This window comes from Mytilus galloprovincialis, chromosome 2 (genome assembly GCF_965363235.1).
Source record: "Mytilus galloprovincialis chromosome 2, xbMytGall1.hap1.1, whole genome shotgun sequence".
Classification (NCBI taxonomy): Eukaryota; Metazoa; Mollusca; class Bivalvia; order Mytilida; family Mytilidae; genus Mytilus; species Mytilus galloprovincialis.
The window spans coordinates 109,007,916-109,029,285 of NC_134839.1; the positions used below are offsets into that span (position 1 = coordinate 109,007,916).

Genomic DNA, 21,370 nt, shown 5'->3' on the forward strand with positions numbered 1-21,370 from the left:
GCTTGACATTATACTCTATCTACCCCCTGTTAACTGTAACAAAGACCTAGAGAGAGAGATATGCTTGACATTATACTCTATCTACCCCCTGTTAACTATAGACCTAGAGAGAGATTGACATTATACTCTATCTACCCCCTGTTAACTATAGACCTAGAGAGAGATTGACATTAAACTCTATCTACCCCCTGTTAACTGAAACAAAGAGAGCTTAAGAGCTATACACATTGCTATGTACGTATAATTTATCCCTTGCAAAGGGAGATAACTCTTCAGAAAATGTCATTTCCCATTGATGTTGTCATTAGTCCTTCATTTCTTCTTCTTTGACTTCGTCTTACTCCATCAGCCCTCCTGTATGGTTCATTCTTCAAATCTGACAAGTAGAAAATATACATATAAACTATACATGCTTAACGTATTAGATTTTAGCGAGAGAAATTTATGTATTACTGAAAAATTACACCAGGGTTTTCGATATCACAAACTGGTCAAAACATTTACTAAATTTTATCACCGGTATAAGGAAATAATTCGTTAATATAACTCAACATGCAGACATCTTATACGTTCAGGTATTTCACATCCAATCTTTTATGGTAATATTCTTTACAAAGCACAAAAATGTCAGTATTCACCTCAAAAGCTTACAAAACCTTTTAACAGGTCATTAAAGATTGCATATTTTGGCTTTAATATTGATTCACTTATAGGGTCTTTGCATCGGAACTAAACACATTTATTTAAAAAAAAAACAGTTATTGGCATGACACGGGTTATGTTCTCTTCATATATTTTATCATAGTATGATACTAAACCCCTAAACGGAGGGAATGTGCCTGATATTCATATGATGAAGACATAATCTTTCAATCAGTTTAATTGAGGTCTGGAGCTGGCATGTAAGTTAACTGCTAGAAGTATGTTGTTATTTATGTATTATTGTCATTTTATTTATTTTCTTTTGTTACATCTTTTGACATCGGACTCGGACTTCTTTTGAACTGAATTTTAATATGCGTATTGTTATGCGTTTACATTTCTACATTGGCTAGAGGTATAGGGGGAGGGTTGAGATCTCATAAACATGTTTAACCCCGCCGCAATTTTGCGCCTGTCCCAAGTCAGGAGCCTCTGGTCTTCGTTAGTCTTGTGTGATTTTTAATTTTAGTTTCTTGTGTATAATTCGGAGTTTAGTATGATGTCCATTATCACTGTACTAGTATACATATTTTTAGGGGCCAGCTGAAGGACACCTACGGGTGCGGGAATTCTCGCTACATTGAAGACCCATTGGTGGCCTTCGACTGTTATCTGCTCTATGGTCGGGTTGTTGTCGCTTAGACACATTCCCCATTTCCTTTCTCAATTTTATTTACAACACAAAGTCAAATCTTAAAAGATATAAATTATGTTAACTTTTGTGACAGGTTTGTTTTCCCAAATAAATGAATAAATTTTGTCAGTTAGTTGTTTTAAAGTATTTTTGCATGGTGCTTGTAATGTTAAAAAAATGTTCAATTTTGAAATAATTAGTGTCTAAATGATAGTTATTTTTCCAACTGGTGTTAATGTTTGTTTAGACCAAATTTTTATTATATTTTCAATTTCTTTAATTCTTGGACCATAATTCAACAGTTCCATTTCATGTAAATTAACAGAAAAGTTTATTCCTAGTAATGTGAACCTACTGGAACCCCATTCCAATCCCCATTTTACACACATTGTGTCTTGACTATATATATTTTTTTTTGCCTATCCACACCACCTTTGTTTTGTCCAAGTTCATATAGAGACCAGACATTTCAGCATATTTTTGGAGTAAGTGAAGAGATGCATCTAGAGATTTAGGTTACCGTCAAGTATTATTGATGTGTCATCTGCGTGTTGGGAGATAAGATGTTCTATGTCATCAATTTTAATTCCTTTAATTTCTTTGTTCTTTTTAATTAAAATCCATAGAATTTCAGCACATAAAAGAAAAATATAAGGTGATAAAGGATCCCCTTGTCTACAGCCTCTTTGAATCTGAAAGAAATCTGATAAAAAAAAACAGTTTTGGGGATACTGATGAGCTTATATTTGTGTAAAAGGTCTTTATCCAAAGTTTTATAGAGGGTCCAAAATTGAAAAAGTCTAATACTTCATTTATGATTTCCTTGATACCGAATCAAAAGCTTTTTCAAAATCTAAGAGAAGGAGGAGACCTGGCAAATCATTTACCTCTGTATAGAATAAAATATCATATATGAGACGAGTGTTTTCTCCAATATATCTTCCAGGAATAAAACCTGTCTGATCATTGCTAATAATAATGGGTAGAACAGATTTGATACGCTCTGCTATACAACTTGATGCTAGTTTATATGTTGTATTCAAAAGACTTATTGGTCGCCAATTTTTCATAAACTGTCTAGGTTTATCACCTTTTGGTAAACAAGTAATAATACCCTGTTTTTGAGTTATTGATAATTCCCCCCTTTTGTTACCATAAATTATAGATCTGAAAACAAATTTTCCTACATCCGTCCAAAAGAATTTAAAGAATTCATTTGTAAAGCCATCTGACCCTGGACTTTTCTCATTTTTCATTCTACGCATAGCTGTTGTCAATTCATTATAAGTTATCTCCCCCTCTAAAGATTCGTTTAAAGTATCATTTATTTTTTTAATATCAGAATCAGGTATTTCACTATTAAGATTTACTTTACTCAAGCTTTCTGTTTTAGTATACAGTTTTTTATAGTAATTTTTGGCCTCTTCTAATATTTTATCTTGTTTACAAATTGTCTTCCCTTTTTCGTTAACAAGTTTGGGGATGGTTTTATTTATAAAATGTTTAGTTTCCATATTAAAAAAAAACTAGATAGCTTTTCCCCTTCTTCAATCCATTGCATTTTTGACCTGATATAGTATCCCCTCATTTTTTCTTTCCTTATTATTCTAAGATGAGATTTATGGTGTTCAATTTCATTTAATATTTCCTCTGTTAAGATGCTGTCCTCTAATTTCTGAATTTTTTTCTGATAATATTTTTTCCTCTTTTTATAAAGCGTTATTATTACAACGGTCACATAAACTTAACATTAACCAAGATAGCTAAACACAGACCAATGAACCCTGAAAATGAGGTCAAGGTCAGATGAACCATGACAGGCAGACATGTACAGCTGGCAATGCTTCCATACAACATATATAAGAGAGAATTCAACATTACAGAAAATCTGACCTTTTTTTTCAAGTGGTCACTGAACCATTAAAATGAAGGACATTGGACTTGTGACTGACAGGAACTTCGTAACATGAGGCATCTATATACAAAGTATGAAGCATCCAGGTCTTCCACCTTCTTAAATATAAAGCTTTTAAGAAGTTAGCTAACGGCGCCGCCAGCTTTCTGCAACAAAAGTTGAAAGGCTCGACAAAAATTGATACAAAAATTGATACAAAAATTATAACTTTACCGCTTCTATTCATCAGAATGTATTGTTTCTTGACTTTTTAGCGGTCTTTAAATTATAACAAACGACTCTAAAGGTGTTGCATATCTTTTATCAAGCTATAATCTAGATTTCGTAATTCCTTAGTTGACCATTTATTGAATTTTTCAACGTGTCAAGGTAAAGAATTTCAAATTTAATAAAAATAATTAAGCATGTATTCTTCTTTTTGTGGTTTAAAGTTTTTTAAGATAAGTAAGATGCTGAAAAAAATATAATATACAGATATAAACAATACCAAATTTTCACATTATTTTTTCACAAGAGTGCACACACTGAAATGTCTCGCCTTCTATACTAATCATTGATATTATGTTGATAGTCCTAAGTATAAAGCTAAGCTTTATTACAACTGTCACATAAACTTAACATTAACCAAGATAACTAAACAAAGACCAATGAACCTTGAAAATGAGGTCACGGTCAGATGAACCAATCCAGGCAGACATGTACAGCTAACAATGCTTTTATACAACATATATAGTTGACCCATTACTTATAGTTTAAGAAAAATAGACCAAAACACAAAAACTTAACACTGTGCAATGAACCGTGAAAATGAGGTCACGGTCAAATAAAACCTGCGCAACTGACATAAAGATCATAAAATATTTCCATACACCAAATATAGTTGACCTATGGCATACACACGCCTGGTAAACCATCTAATCTCAACCAAATGGTTGAGACGGAAAAAAGTATTCTGGCACTTCCTGTTGAGCTTTTCTGGTTCAAAATATTCAAAATAAACACAGGGTAGGTCGAATTTTCTTCGATTTACTGAAAATCAATGACTTTTTGGTAAAATCGGAGAATGTCATGCCATAGATGAATTATAAGTGTAACTAATATGTCTCTTCTTAATTTAAAATATTTTAAATTGAAGTCACAATCACTTTTCTCCTACGGATTATAATGTTTACATTCTTTAAATCCGATAGAACTGCTATGATATTAATGACTTAGCAAGAAAATATGTCAATTATTTGTGTGTTTTTTTAGGCTTTACGATAACCACGTCTGTAAATTGCACAAATATGTGTTTGTCAAGCCAACTCTGAGCAGAAAAATAAAAAAATATAAATGGTTGAGATATAAAGGTATTGGTTGAGTCTTTCTGTCACAATGTTGAGACTTTCTGGTTGCGCTGTACTATTCGAGTTTACCTTATTTTACGGTTAACCTGATTCATGTTTTTTGTCTGTGGTAACATAAAATCTAAATACAGATACAATTTTAGGCATTGCCGATAGAAAAATGCATGCCTTACAAATATAAATAAGATTATTTTACAATGAGACAACGATCCACAAAAGACCAAAATGACACAGACATTAACACAAATGGTTATTTATTAATATGATTTGGATGAATTCGATTCCTAACAGACATTATTTAATGCCGAAAATGCGTACATTTATAAAGAAATAAAATAGTTAAAAACTAAACAATCGAACAGGACCCCTTTTCTAGGTTTATTTTTTCGTACACATTATTTCAGGTGGTGATAATTTAAATGTGAGTAAAAGATGTCATTTTTGTCAATTATAATACTTATCACAAAAAAAATATGATTCGATTTTGAAATTGCTTTGTAAGTATTATAAGTGACGTCCAACTTAGTGTATTCACAGGTGTTGTATTGAAATAATTAAAACTTAGACGTTTGTTAAAGTTCACAACTGCATTCAGGGCACATCCTTAATATTTGGTAGTATTCAGCAACATTTATATTATAACCCGGGCCCCGTCACACTAGGCCGTGATCGCACTACGATCTCTAAAAAAATAATGCTATTGACGATCGTAGTGCAGTATGGTCGTGTTACGGTCTTGATGAGGTCTTGGTGATCATGTTGAGAGTAGCAAACTTTAAACATGTACAAAACAATCGTGATGCGTTCGTGGCGAAATCAGGTCGCAGTTCTGTTCTAGTCGTAGATTTGTTTAGCCGTTGAACTGTCAGGATCAGTTCCAGGTTGAACTGTGTAAATCAGTTATAGGTAGAACTTACCACTGACCAAATCAGTTCTTGGTTAGAACTGTTCTAGCTAGAACTGTCTTAAAAGTGCCAGGAGATAGTTCCACATTTGTCCGCTAGAACAGTTCTCCTTCAGATTATGACAGTTAGAGGTAATCTCCATTGTATGTACATCTCCTTTGCAATTATCTATTTTAAATGAAAATAACTTTTGATGAAATGAATGAATTTAATGATTATCCATTTCTGAATATTAATTCAGTTTTCTTTTTAAATATTTTAAAACTGGATTCGACGTAGCTAAATTGTGTGAGATAGTTAGTTTGAACTCTGGTCTGGTCAACTTAAATTCTAAAAAAAAATAATTGTGTGTGTCTATGCTAAGCATGCGATATCTGCTAAAGACTGTGATCACACCTTACCAGATAGCTCGAACGAACGCCGAAAGGATAAACAAAAGTTTTTCATTTACAAAATTTGCATCCGTTAGGAGTCCGCGATGTAATGACCAAATAAAACGAACGTGTAATATGCCGAAAAATGGGGTGGAAGAGGAATAAGAAAAAAAAATGTCAGAATAAAAAGCCAATAATTTTGCCTGATCATGATTAAGAAGTTGAGCCAAAAATATTCATGATACTAAAGAAAACTAACATACTATTTCTTTTTCTTACGCGATTTGTTTTCAATTTGTATGTATCCGTTTTATTATCGATGTTGTTTCTGTGGTACGATTGCCAATGATACAACTCTCCACAAGAGACCAAAATGACACATAAAGTAACAACTAGAGGTCGCCGTACGGCCTTCAATTATAAGCAAAGCCCATACTGCATAGACAGCTATAAAAGGCCCCGAAATGACAATGTAAAACAATTGTAACGAGAAAACTAACGGCCTTATTAATATAAAAAAAATGAACGAAAAACAAATATGTTACACAAAAAATAAATAAATAAATTCTAGCCCTGGAGACGTCAATTACAACATTATTGACGTTAAAGCTTCTGTGCAAAACTGCATCTCAAACGCTAGACTTAATCTCCGGCGTTAGAACTTTAATACTAGTACTTTAAAAAAGACAGCTATTTACTATTTAGACTCTATTACAACCAAAGGCCTCTTTAGAAGCTGCTGTGATAACTACAGACAAGATTAAAATGACTGTTGAAATGTCAAACAATATACGGCAAGTTTATGAATTTTGACAGTTGTATATGTAATTGATACTAAGCTACACAAGGTCATGTTTTTCTCTGACTGTTTATGACGTCTTTACACTAAATTCATTGGATGTTGGATGTGTACGGATTGATAGTTTAGTCTAAGATGCATGATTTTTTTTTATTAGTTGTTAGTGGCTTTGAACTAGCTGTCAGAAAACTGCGAGTACTCTCAGATCTGTTCCTAGTGTCTTTTTGTTGTCGGGATGTTCAAGAACCCGGCCACCTCCAATTGTATTTTTGTCTATCTGATGAGTTAAACCTTTTTCAACTGATTTTTATAGTTCGTTCTTATGTTGTACTGTTATATATACCACTGTCCCAGGTAAGGGGAAGGGTTGGGATCCCGCTAACATGTTTAACCCCTCCACATTATTTATGTATGTGTCTGTCCCAAGTCAGGAGCCTGTAATTCAGTGGTTGTCGTTTGTTTATGTGTTACATATTAAATCATATTTGTTTTTCGTTGATTTTTTTTTCTTTTTTATATATAAATAAGGCCTTTAGTTTTTTCGTTTAAATTGTTTTACATTGTCATATCTGGGCCTTTTATAGCTGACTATGCGGTATGGGCTTTGTTCATTGTTGAAGGCCGTACGGTGACCTATAGTTGTTAATGTCTGTGTCATGTTGGTCTCTTGTGGACAGTTGTCCCATTGGCAGTCATACCTCATCTTCTTTTTTATAGTTGAAAATTTCATTCACCAGAAGATCTCAACATTGTTCCAGAATATCTCAACCGATACCAGAAAATCTCAACATGACATACTTTATAACATATTTAGCTTAATGAAATTATATTAGTAAAGAAAAAGAACAAACTGTAATTTTATGTTTATAATGTTTTAGAAAAATACTAATTTACTGATATATATGCTAGTTTATCAATGATATCAGTGTCATTTTGTCAATAGCTGACTGCGCTGGCCACATTTACCTGCTGGAGAAAAGTCATTTCGATGTCATTTTAAATCATATTTATTTGTGTTATACACGAGATAAACCGTTATTCCAATATCTATGGCATGACATTCTCCGATTTTACAAAAAACGCATTGATTTTCAGTAAATTGACGAAAAGTCGACCTACCCTGTGTTTATTTTGAATATTTTGAACCAGAAAAGCTCAACAGGAAGTGCCCGAATACTTTTTTCCGTCTCAACATTTGGTTGAGATTAGATGGTTTACCAGGCGTGATACAGTATTAGATAAAAAGACCGAAACTCAAAAACTTAACTTTGACCACTGAACCATGAAAATGAGGTCAAGGTCACATGACACCTGCCCGCTAGACATGTAAACCTTACAATCATTCCATACAACAAATGTAGCAGACCTATTGCATATAATATGAGAAAAATAGACCAAAACACAAAAATTTAACTATAACCACTGAACCATGAAAATGAGGTCAAGGTCAGATGACACCTGCCAGTTGGACATGTACACCTTACAGTCCTTCCATACACCGAATATACTAGCCCTATTGCTTATCTATACTATTAAACGAGAAGACCTCATTTTGTGTGTCGCTTCTCTTTCTTCCACGATAAATCAATTATCATGCCTCTGTGTCCTATAGGTAACATGCATAGTCGCATTTGTCATCCATTCTTATGATTATTCAGATTCAGTTATTTTGGGAGAAAAACGATAAAAAAGGAGTCCGGATATGATTCCGTCATTGGACTTACTTTTAGTCATAGATAAGACTTCCGGTTTGAAAAATTCACAAATACAACCAATCGTATGATAGATAACAAAAATGAATCAAAGCGCTGTAAGCGCTGAAGGCAGTTAACCAAAAACCAGGCAAACGTAATTATGTGCAGTGGCGGATCCAGAAATTTTCATAAGTGGGGGTCCACTGCCTGCCTAACAGGGGACCTGCTCCAGTTATGCTTCAGTGATTCCCTATATAATCAACCAAATTTTTTCTCTAAAATGGAAAGGGGGGGGGGCACTGAAAAACCCTCTAAATCCGCCTCTGATGTGCCATTAAACATTCATATATTGTACATTTATGTTTATCTAATGAATTAATTATTAAGGCAAATAATTTATATGTTATCAAGGTTTCAATAGCAATGAATATATAAATGTATATTTTTTATGGTGAGTCTGCAGTGGTACAAGTTCGCAATGGTTGTAGTTGTTCTAGTTGGTAGTTAACGTTGGTTTTAGCTGACTGTTAGTAGTACGTGTTGACTTAGTACGAACATGTAATAGTATGAAATTCATACTATTACATGTTCGTACTAAGTCAACATACTATGAATGGACTGGTTTCCCTGTAAAGAAAACTGAGTATGTGTTCTATAGTACAATAGTTATGCGACACAAATCAGACAAATGTTCACTACTACAAGGATCAAAGGTGAGGTCTGACTGACCTGCCCATAGTAAATGTAAATGATTTGTTATATTGTCCCATACATGAATATATATGGTTTAGGGGTGGGGATCTCGAGGGTTTTCAAGTTCTCAAACAGGAAAGGGTAGGGTGACCCCAGGGACTTCCCCTATATTTCATTTGATTTGTTATATTGTTCCATACATGAATATATATGGTTTAGGGGTGGGGATCTCGAGGGTTTTCAAGTTCTCAAACAGGAAGGGATAGGATGACCCCAGGGACTTCTCCTATATTTCATTTGATTTGTTATATTGTCCCATACATGAATATATATGGTTTAGGGGTGGGGATCTCATCGGTTTCCAAGTTCTCAAACAGGAGGGGGTAGGGGGACTCCCCCTATATTTCATTTAGTTAGTTATATTGACCCATACATGAATATATATTGTTTAGGGGTGGGGATCTCGACCGTTTCGTAAGTTCCCAAACAAGAGGGGGTGGGTCACCCCATGGACTCCCCTTATATTACATTTGATTAGTTATATATATAGTCCCATACATGAATGTATATGGTTGAGAGGTCATCCGTTTCAAAGTTATCAAACAGGAGGGGGTAGGGTGGCCCAAAGGACGCCACCTATATATCATATGATTTGCCTACATTCAGGTAGTTATTTTTGAAAATAACGTAAGAATCTTCCAGCTACTTTAACTGATCCTTCAAAATTGAGAAAAAAAAATACCCCTTCAAAATTGCAGTAATATGTTTACACTTTAAAAGCATCTTACATGCATTATCAACATTTATCACTGATAAAGAAAATTTAAACTGTGACCAGGAACATATATATTGTTAGATATAGTCTTCACGCCGAGTGGCAGCCCAGGCAGCCCAGGGTGGTAAAATTGCTCTTTGGCCTGTAAAAATCAGACCTACAGGCCAACAGAATCTAACTAAAAATTTTCAAAAATTGAGCTGCGGGCCTGTAGATTTAGCAGTTCAGCGTGAAGACTGGATCATATACTGTTCCCAGCTGTCACATTGTATTGGATTTTGACATTAAAATTTGTCAAAAGTAATTTTGAGTTTCTGTTTAAAATATTTTCTGCTTTTTCTTTCTTTTACATATATCTTTTGGTTTTCAATGCTAGTGTTTATATTCATTTACCATGCATAGATGTATTTTGTCACCTGCCTGGATTAGCCAAAAACCCGGAATTACCCTTATCCGCTTCCGGAATCGGATCCGAAATTGTAATTGTCTTTTCACGGCAGCCATTGTCATTGTGTTCCAATGTTGTTTTTGTCAGTCAGATACGATTTTACTCGTATTAACACATTTTTTGTCGGCGATTTTTCTGTATATAGCTAGCGATTGAACTAAATTGACATCACTGTCATGAATAATAATGATTAAAATAAGTATTGAGATCGTTGATTTGGAGACTTTGGCGAAAAGGTTTGCAAAGCTATTTTTTATTTTCTTTCAAGTGGAACTGAGACTACTATAACTGTGATATAGTTGTCTCAGAGTGGAAGGCCCGTCGGGCGTGGCTAGTAACCAATTCGAAAGTGGAAGGTCGCGGACCTCGGATCACCGCTAATTTGAACCCCTGCCTCCAAATTGAAAAGATACGAATTTCGTCTTCTAATTTGAAATTGCCGCCAACAGCATGAACAGTTGAACTTATTATATAATAGACTACTGACGTAGTTGTACTACGTATTGACGACAAACAATATTCATACGACTTTTGCCATTTGGGAAATCTTAACTACTTGTCTTAAAAGATTTTCGGCGATTAAATATTTCGTACAATAGACCACTTTCGAGTTCATCCGTCACCGGAAAAAACTCGTCAATTATACGCGCCTTTATCACCGTCATTTGTGCGTTTAGGGGCGTCGTCACTTCCTTCCAATGTTGAGCGAGTGGTTGGAAAACTATAATTCTATATTTTACGAATTATTCGGCAAATTGAATTCTCAAAATTGACAATCAACACTGCTGTCATTAGGGAATTGTCAGTAAGTACCTACAGAGCAACCATTATTTCTAGTTTATCCTGCACAAAGACGCTCACTAAGACGCTTGATGAACGTAATTAGTGCAGGGATACAGGCGAGCCCCTCTATCTGGTAAATGACGTCATAAAGGCGTGCATAATTGACGAGTTTTTGCCGGTGACGGATGAACTCGAAAGTGGTCTATTGTTTTTTGACATCTTAGCCAAATGTATGTATGTATGTTCCGTATCTCCCTCCTTTAGTAGGAGCACCACCATGGGTTATGGTGTAAAAAGGAAGACATTTAACACACTGTATCGGTACAGATTTAATGTGAGCATTTGCCTATCCAGTCTCCCAGCCTGGCCGTGACGGGTCTTACTACCAGAAAGTTAACCTTACCCAAAACAATAAGTACAATGTAACAAAGCATACGAACACACCCACTCACCTGACTCACTCATCCTCAAAAATATAAAAAAAAAATCCATAATATAAGCACAGGCGATAATAAACTACATAAGAATTCCTAATGAGCACTACTTCCTATGTGCAACTTCAAAACTTTTGGGAAAATCAACGACCATTTAACGTTTTTATGGTAATATTTTTTATATTCTAGAATAAAAAGTATTAAAAAAGTGTTCAATTAGTTATATATAACATAGTAGCCAGCTAGATAATAACAATGGCAAGTATTTCAGCATTTTTTGGGTAGACCACAAATCTAGGGTGCTGGCATAATGCAGATTAACTGCATAAAAATAAATAAGCCAATCAGAGCGTTCTCATTATCATGGTACTTAGATCGTAAGAACCACAACTATTATACCTCCTTATAGAGGACAATTATTTTTTGCGTTTATCTACATGTAAACTACGATTATACTACTTTAATATATAGAGACTCTCTGTATTCTGTCAGGGACTTTCTATGTTAGTATAACATGCTCAACTTCAACTAAAACTACCTCGACTATACTACTTTAATATATAGAGACTCTCTGTATTCTGTCAGGGACTTTCTATGTTAGTATAGCATGGTCAACTTCAACTAAAACTACCTCGACCAAAAACTTTAACCTGAAGCGGGACAGACGAACGAACCAACGAACGAACGAACGAACGCACAGATGCAGACTAGAAAACATAATGCCCATAAATGGGGCATACAAATTTATTGTTGAAAGGGAAATTAGTGATTTGGCAAAAATGAAAGTAAGGTAGAGATTAAAGGGAGGCAGGACCTATTTCGGGGTGTCGGGATTGGGTGTTTTTAAGCTCGGGATTTGGGGATTGATTCTTACGGGATCCAGGGATATATTTTTGATTTCGGGATATGACTTTCTTTAAATTCTGCATCTCGGGATTTCGGGATCAGGACCCTTCTGACCACCCCTCAAATAAGCCTTAGTCGGTCTTAGTCATTTATAAATGATTCATATCCTACCATTGGCATGTTAATAAGGCTCTCAAAAGAAAAAGCACTGATGGATTGTCCTACAAGCATATTTTATTAGACTAATAATGGTCTAAATATAAGCAGTTACATTTATTTCATGTTTGAAACGGTGCAAATTTTTATTTTACTTTTACAAAAGGAAGCATTGTAGCAAAGGAGAAGAATAATTGTGGTCTCAGGCCAGACACACGAAAATAATTGAATTGAACAGAAAGGAAACAAATATCGGACTTTGGAAAAAGGGAGAGGGCTTTTGATACCTTTTATGAACTTCTCCATAATATCCTTTACAAAAAGCATCCTACAACAGTTCACAAGCTGTATATGCCCGCGATTTCGCGGGTGTGTTCTAGTAGTATCTGAGATATGGACTTGACCACCAAAACTTAACCTTGTTCACTGATCCATGAAATGAGGTCGAGGTCAAGTGAAAACTGTCTGACAGACATGAGGACCTTGCAAGGTACGCACTTATTAAATATAATTATCCTATTACTTATAATAAGAGAGAATTCAACATTACAAAAAATTGAACTGAACCATGAAAATGAGGTCAAGGACATTGGACATGTGACTGACAGAAACTTCATATCATGAAGCATCTATATACAAAGTATGAAGCATCCAGGTCTTCCACCTTCTAAAATATAAAGCTTTTAAGAAGTGAGCTAACACCGCCGCCAGATCACTATCCCTATGTTGAGCTTTCTGCAACAAAAGTTGCAGACTCAACAAAAATGGTCACAAAGCTTCAAATTTGCAATTTCTTTAATGAAAAATGCACGAAAAAAATAAAACTACCCATAACACTTCGGTTTTGTACATTTCATGAGCAGAAGATTATATAGTTTAGTCAAATACAACATATAACCCCATCAAAGTATCATATTTTACATAAATTTCAAGAAAATCAACCAAAAACTGACAAACAAAAAAAAATAATTTTTGCGGAGTTATCTCCCCTTCCAATGTTAATTTCCATAGGAAATTAAAAATGCTGATTTTGAGCTTTCCTCAAGCTAAGATTTTATGGGACTTTTTTCTGTGCATATAAAGATCATAATGCTATAGATTAGAACTAAACCATTTTCTGATGCAATTAGTTTGAGGTTAAATCTTAGTTTGACTGGACTAGTAAGAGAGGGATATACAGTGGATGGCAACAGATTGCATGCCACGGAGGTTGATAACACTGGATTCCTTGATGAATACTTGACATTCATCTGCAAGCAAATCCCGAATATACAGTGCTTAAAAGCCAGCTACATGTATTCCGGTTTATTCAGAACTTTTTCAACTTCAGCTCAATGTATTTCCTGTATGTTCAGAACTTCAATTCCACCTATTTGTATTTTTTTGTATATTCAGAACTTCAATTCCAGCTACATGTAATTTTTTTGAATATTCATAACTTCAATTCCACCTAAATTTTTTTTTTGTTTGTATATTCAGAACTTCAATTCCAGCTACATGTATTTCCTATTTATTCAGAACTTCAATTCCAGGTACATGTATTTCCTGTATATTCAGAACTTCAATTCCAGCTACAAGTATATGTATATACAAAACTGGAAATCCAAAAGTAAAAAGAAAACAGTTTTTACTTTGTATTTTTTATGTTTATTGTACAAATAAAGGCATGTTCTTATGACAGTACGTATGTATGTTTTAAAAACATTATAAATCTTTGCCATGACAAATATACAGATAAACGTCATACTAAAATGATGAGGAGAATGTATGGTATGATTTGACAAATTGCTACACTTTGTATCACAACATTTTCTGACCAACAATGAATAAAATAGACCTTTGTTGTTTCTTATTATTTGTTTTTAAACAGCCTATGACCATATATAACTTCAGTCATAATTTATGTCTGAAATTCTCAGAAACTTGTGCAAAAGAAAAAGTTTTTATTATATTTGATTTGGAAAATTATTAAATTTAATAATATTCAAATTTGACTAGAACTAATGGGAAGTTTAATTTTTAGTAAGGGAATTAGTGAGGTACAGTAGGCAAAATAAAAATCTACAAAAATAACCATAAGCAAACATACGTCCATGGAAACACTAAAATAGATCTTATAAACACATAAGACTTGTCTTTGTAATAACTAATTCATATATTCTACATTAAATAAATAATATAAACACTGTAGGAGTAATTGGGGTTAAATTACTGCAGTTTTACTGCTCTAAGAATTTATATTAAAATAAAGTCGTATTATTCATCCAGACATTGCAAACTTTGGCACTCAGTCACTTGCAGCATTCAAGCTAAATAAAATAAAACTAAACCAAATTTAGTTTTTTGGTCACTTGAATACATGTATGTTCTTTCCACAAATTTTTCATTTATTGCCAATTCTACAGCTATGGAGAAATAAAACTAAAAAAAATAATATAACAAGATATCTGTTATGCTTAAGGATTTAAAACATACAAGCAATGAAAAACAGGAATGTTTAACAAATTCTAAATAAATGAAAATTACAATGCTGGCAGTACAAAGAAATATACAAATGCATAGGAAAATATTTATTGCGTAGTTAACAAATTTTACTAGACGAATAAAACAAAGCACTATTTATTGCTGATTAAAGCTCAGTAGTTAAAGTTTGTTCAGAGAACTGTAATATCTTATATATAAAACACTGAAGTAGCAACTAAAGATTTCGAAGCGCTAATTATTTGTAAAAAGAATATCACCAGAAAAAAAAAAAGTAATTGCTTGTAATAAAATGTAAGGTTTATCAAGTTTTAAGTCTTTACTTTATTCTTATTTTACCCAAAGTAAGTTCTTTCATGGGATTCACTGCACCACAGAATAATTTCAGGTTTCAGTTGAGGATAAAAGAATGGTTTTGATATAATTAAAAGTATGTGAAGGTTAGCACCAACTAGCATGTTATATTCATGTTTGATTTTATTTATTAAAATAGAAAAGAACTCTTTATTATTAAATGCATTAACATAATACATTTATCATACATACAAAAAGACAAGAGCAATTCATTTTGTGATGAAAAATTTAGCAATGAAACTATTTTTGGGGATTTTAGCTCTCCACGATTAGGAGAATTCTAGAGAACTTCTCTTAACTTTTCATTTATATCTTTCCAATTTCCAAAACAAACCTCTGGCAGAAAGTCAATACTCCAACTTATGAATACAAAAGAACTATTTGTCTTAAATCATCATTACCAAAAAAATATAAAAGCATAGGTTAATTATTTGAGTATGCTTTTTTCATGTAATATTATTACCGTTATGTTTTATATTTGATCAGAGATTTTAACAATTATTTCTGCTTTCTGAATAATAATAGTGCAATGTATTTTAAAAACAACTTTTCACATTCTCTGGGATTTCTTATATATTTTTTAGGCTGATTAAAACCAGCTTTAGACCACCTAACTTTTAAAGCTCTCAATGTTAAAAGAGAGAACTATATAAAAGGATCACTTGTAGGAAAAGCATATTACTTTAAAATATATGATTGGTGATCTTATCAATATGAACTCTTTTATACAGTATACTATCTATTTCTTTCAGTATTATTCATCACTAATTATTTTCACAACAAGGAATCACTTACCTACCCTATCAGTGAAATAAGATATCATTCATTTCCTTGTCTGATTGAAACATTTAATGATTTACAAGATATCAAAAACACAACATACGATTACCTTTTTTAAGAAAATTTTGAGATTTCAACCATGTTTCTGTTAAATACCTATGAAACTCAACTTGATAAAATATGACATTTTTCAACTGGCCTATAGTTTTCTGATATACATTGATGACATTTATTTTGAAATGATACATGTAAACAGTTGCACCTATCATATATAAATGACACTGATTTATAACAAAGATGTGTAAAACATTAAAAACATATAAAATTGCACAAGATGACTGTGAAATAAATATTTCTTCATTCACGCCACATTCATTCATATCAATAGGTAAAACATTATGTACAAATATAGATCTATCATCGCAAATACATTACAAGAATCTGTGAAATAGTCCTTTTCTTTCAAATGTATTAACATGACTACAGTTTTAAAACTTAAAACACTGATGTGCAATTCTTTGTACATCTTACTTATATAAAGCAAGTACAATGGAATTTAAAAATTTTTATGCCTTGCTTAACAATCAACAGCACCTAAATGTAATTAAAACATCTGTCTGGTTTAAATCAATTAAAATAAAAAGTTTTTATTATACTTTAACGTGCTTTGAAAATTATTGTAATTCATTTAAAACTTAAACAAGAGAGCACCAACTTTGATTTTTTGTGAACTTAAACAAAGACATCCTTTAACAGCATATAATTATAATCTAATAATCACATAGTATGAAATGGATTATTTCCCTTTAAACAGAGCAAAGATGTACTCAATCCATGGGCATACCATGAGAACGTTTTTCATCAAGCAATTTGGAGTTTAAAAAAATGACAGTTTTCAACAGTTTCTTTATAAGGTTAAAAATGTTAAATGTTTTGAGATTACATTTGAATTAAATGCAATATTCTGTGGCAAGTAACGTCTGAGATTCTCTGACTTCTTTATTATGACTTAACCCTTTCCTCCATAATGACGCCTTTTGACGCCACCCCCTTTATTCCATAATGACGCCTTTTGACGCCTGTGTAGTACCTCAGTTGAAACGCTATGTCTCCAAAATGTCTGCTTCAGACTTAAAAAAAATTGTATCCAATATGAAAAGGAGATTCATGAGAATATCTGACTTGAATTTCATTGATGAAATATTAGTTTTCACAATGCATTAACACTTTAAACCTGATGATTTTTTTTACTGAAAAAAATCCTATGCGAATCAAGTATTTAAAAAAAAATATCCATGGAGTAAAGGGTTAACATATACCTACATTGAACTGATCTCCAATTTTTGACTACTAAAAAAGCGAAAAAAAGCAAAAATTGTTACAGTAATTGTTGTTATTCTTACACTAGAAAAGTTTTCTTAAAGCTTTAAGAAAACTCTTAATACTTTTCATGTTGCCCTCTACTTCATTTGTAGCTAGTTTAATAACCCTTTTTTCTCCTACCCCCTGAAAAAAGGAGAAAATATCAATTTGGTTTTTGTGTATTGACCTAGAGAGAGATATGCTTGGCATTATACTCTATCTACCCCTGTTAACTGTAACAAAGAGAGCTATATACATTTCTATGTACGTATATCTATAATTAATCCCTTGCAAAGGGAGATAACTCTTCAGAAAATATCATTTCCCATTGATGTTGTCATTAGTCCTTCATTTCTTCTTCTTTGACTTCGTCTTACTCCATCAGCCCTCCTGTATGGTTCATTCTTCAAATCTAACAGTAAGAAAATATACATATAAACTGTTCAGGCTTTACAACAAAAAGTCAAATCTTAAAGATATCAATATTACATATATATGCTTCACAACTGTGAGTCAAATTTTGAGTACACAAAAATATTATTATTTAAACATTATATAGAGGTTTACAGAGTTTATTATTCCACTGCATGTTGATTTTGATAATGAAATAAACATTTGATTTGTTGAAACTTTCACTCGTGACATCGAACAAAACTTGATATTCACCTCTAAGTATCATATTCCCCTTCTAAAATGTCAAGGCTAAATCGTGCGATGTTACCCGCAGTTTATTTACATAACGTCTTGAACTTTTTATTTTCTAAATAGCTTTAGCAAATATTATTATATTGTTCAAATTTGTTTCAGACGTTAAAACAAAAAGACTAAATGAATAATTAATGTTTAACCGTACTGTTTATCAATATGCATGTTGTGTTTAGTAATAAAAACAAGCGGATAAGAAGAAATGTCTGTATGCAAACTAATATTTGAAGTTCAGATAGTATACACAGCTTAGGCAGTGGAATAAAACATTTATTTCCCATGACCTCGGGAGATATGAAGATTTGTTCACCCTTTAAAAATCATATTTCCCTCGGGCAGAGCACTCATGAAATATGAATATTCTTGGGTGAACAAATTTTATATCTCCCTCAGGCACGGGAAATAAATGTATATTATTTGGCTAGTTGTGTAATGTTCTTTTAAAACTGAGAAACAAACCATAAAAAAATATCAGTCAAGCATTGGCTAAAACATAGATATAAAATCTTTTTTGTTCTAGTTCCTTTTTTAAATATTGGCAGTAGGTGAAGGACTATTGGTACTATGAATATTCTTTGATATCATCATTATCAAATTAAATATGCTTAAGTTTTTGTTGTTAATCCAGTTTTGTAGTGTCAAGTGCTTCTATGTAGTAATTTGTCTTGTATATAAAAATGACATGTGATATGTTTTAGATATTGTTTTTGAATGTACGTTTTGTTATTTGCCTGTGATTATATCATTGTTTTTGTCATTATGTAAATTTGGTTTTGATACACAACTTTGAAATCCTTTGTGATAAGGACAAGAAATATTGTTTTGAAGATTAAATATTGACCTCCAAATGACTTTGGATTTCTTTTTATTGTTGTTAGGTTACTGTCTCATTGATGTATAACACACATCTCCTTTTTATTACATATCTATATTTATTATTATCAAAGGTATATTTACTGGTGAATATTTACTTATACATGTGTTTTGTTTACATGAGAAAACAACAAACCTAGAAGTATATCTTCCAAAGCACCATGATAAACCTCGTCTTTATTTAATAACTTCTTTTCCTTGATGTGTTTTGTTCTGTTCTTTAATTCATTTACAACTGCATCCTTAAAAGGAAATATAACCAACATATAAGTTATAGTCATGGAGACAATTCATTACAAGGTTATTATTATTTACATGATCTGGTTAATGATATAAATCAACACAGGGAATGGGATGGTTTCATTATAAATAGTCATTTCATCACTTAACAACATGTTATTGTTTTAAGTACAGTTGTAGGTATTTTACATGTTATTGTTTTATGTACAGTTGTAGGTATTTTACATGTTATTGTTTTATGTACAGTTGTAGGTATTTTCCAGATAATACTAAAAAATATAACTGTTTAATTGAATAAAAACAATGTGAAAAAAATAAGCAGTTAACAATATAATTTGCCTCCAATAATGTTAAATTATTTAGGAAATCTTGGAGAAGAAAGAACATAAAAAATTAAAATAGAAAAATAAAGCAAAAAAAAATAAAAGGAAAAAAGGGTAAGCTCTATCAAATGAATGGGATGTACACCATAGCTATTAAAATAAAAGTTATTTTTAGAACATGTGATATTTTTAATATTACAAATTAAAGTATTTTTTAAAAATAAACATTTTCATGAAACAAATCATCATCCCAATAAAGAACATGTCTATCAATTTAAATAAAACTTGTACTAGAAAAAGATTTATTATAATGTACAACTTAAATGATAAAATATATGCACAACTGAAATGATAAAATATATTTAGAACTGAAATGATAAAATATATGTCCAAGTGAAATGATAAAATATATGTTTGACTGAAAAGATTAAAAGCCTGACACAACATGAGTACAACATGTGATCTATACCTTTACAGGTACCACTATAATACCATTCTCCTCTTCATGCTTAAAAAGGAGATAAAATAGGTTTGTGTGACCTCATTACACAATAATATCCAATTCAACCTGGGAATTCTTACCATGATAGGGTCGATACCACTATTTAAGTGGAAGTATGATTGCCTTGACTGCAGGAGGTTTTTGGAACGATTCCCAACAAGATCAAAGTTTAACACTTAAAAGTTGGTATTTGCTGCTTCTCTACTAAGCATTAACCATTTAGGAGAAAAAGCAAAAGCTGGCCAGCCCAGAGTCAGAATACTGTGTCTAGGTAGGGTGACAAGTCTTCCTACAAACTGTTTGTGTCTAGATAGGGTGACAAGTCTTCCTACACACTGTTTGTGTCTAGGTAAGGTGACAAGTCTTCCTACAAACTGTTATCTTGTAAAGAAGCACATTAAAAATTCTGCTAATGGTGTTGGTCTAGTACAAAGCTGGGGTCATTATCACCACATTAACATGTTCTGGTCCTAAATATGCAGCAAAATAGCCTATGGACATTTTACAACTATCCATCATCATTTTCTTCTTATTCAATACATGATAAACACAATTTAACATGGGAAAAACATAGACTGAAATCAGTTTAAAACAACCATGTCATTTGATAACAGGATGATAAATCTTTATCCTATTTTTAAATGGATAAACTAAAGACCAAAGTTAACAACTTAACTAAGAACTTTTGAAAGATTCTTCTATTTGAGATTGTATCTTATGAATCCTGAGATATTTTGTTACTACACATTACATGCATCTGATACAGTGTCAACATAACAATGCTGCGTGACTACACATAAATCTGCATCTAATGTATGTTTTAATCAGTGCCACAGTACATTCATGTCTCAAGTTAATTCCAGTACACTAATTCATTAATCTGGCTTTTGACCATTTGAATCCCAAATTTTATAATTTTATCCATTTAGTTCTATTCTCTCTCTCTCTATCTCTGCAACATCTGTCACAATCCAAATAGCTTTATATACTGTGGATTCATGCTTTTTGTGTTTGGAGGAAACTTGTTATAATTATGAGGTTTTGGCAAAGTTTAGATACATTGCTTTAGAAAATTTGTAATTCATTGAACATTTGAATTCATGATTCCACTTTATCCACAAAGTCCACGAAAATTGGTATACAAGGAATATAAATGAATCCACAGTATGCAATTCCCATGTTCACTGATACTGTATAAAAACCTTTATGGTTTATGCATTACAAAAAGACCTGAATATTATTCACC

The 21,370-nt window shown here is 32.4% G+C and overlaps 1 protein-coding gene across 6 annotated transcripts in view; it reads right to left on the reverse strand.

The window, feature by feature from the left end:
* Window positions 1–226: 226 nt before the first annotated feature.
* LOC143065343 (formin-like protein) overlaps window positions 227–21,370 on the reverse strand; it is a 65,411-nt gene continuing 44,267 nt past the window's right edge. For 3 of the 6 annotated variants that reach the window (XM_076238870.1, XM_076238866.1, XM_076238872.1), the window contains 3 exons: window positions 20,092–20,130; window positions 19,196–19,301; window positions 14,129–17,893 (listed from right to left, as the gene is read on the reverse strand). In XM_076238870.1, coding sequence (XP_076094985.1) covers window positions 17,790–17,893; window positions 19,196–19,301; window positions 20,092–20,130 — 249 coding nt within the window. In that variant the 3' untranslated portion in view covers window positions 14,129–17,789. Of the gene's footprint in view, window positions 377–14,128; window positions 17,894–19,195; window positions 19,302–20,091; window positions 20,131–21,370 lie in introns of those variants that run through there. The other 3 variants (XM_076238871.1, XM_076238869.1, XM_076238867.1) reach the window with 2 other exon arrangements.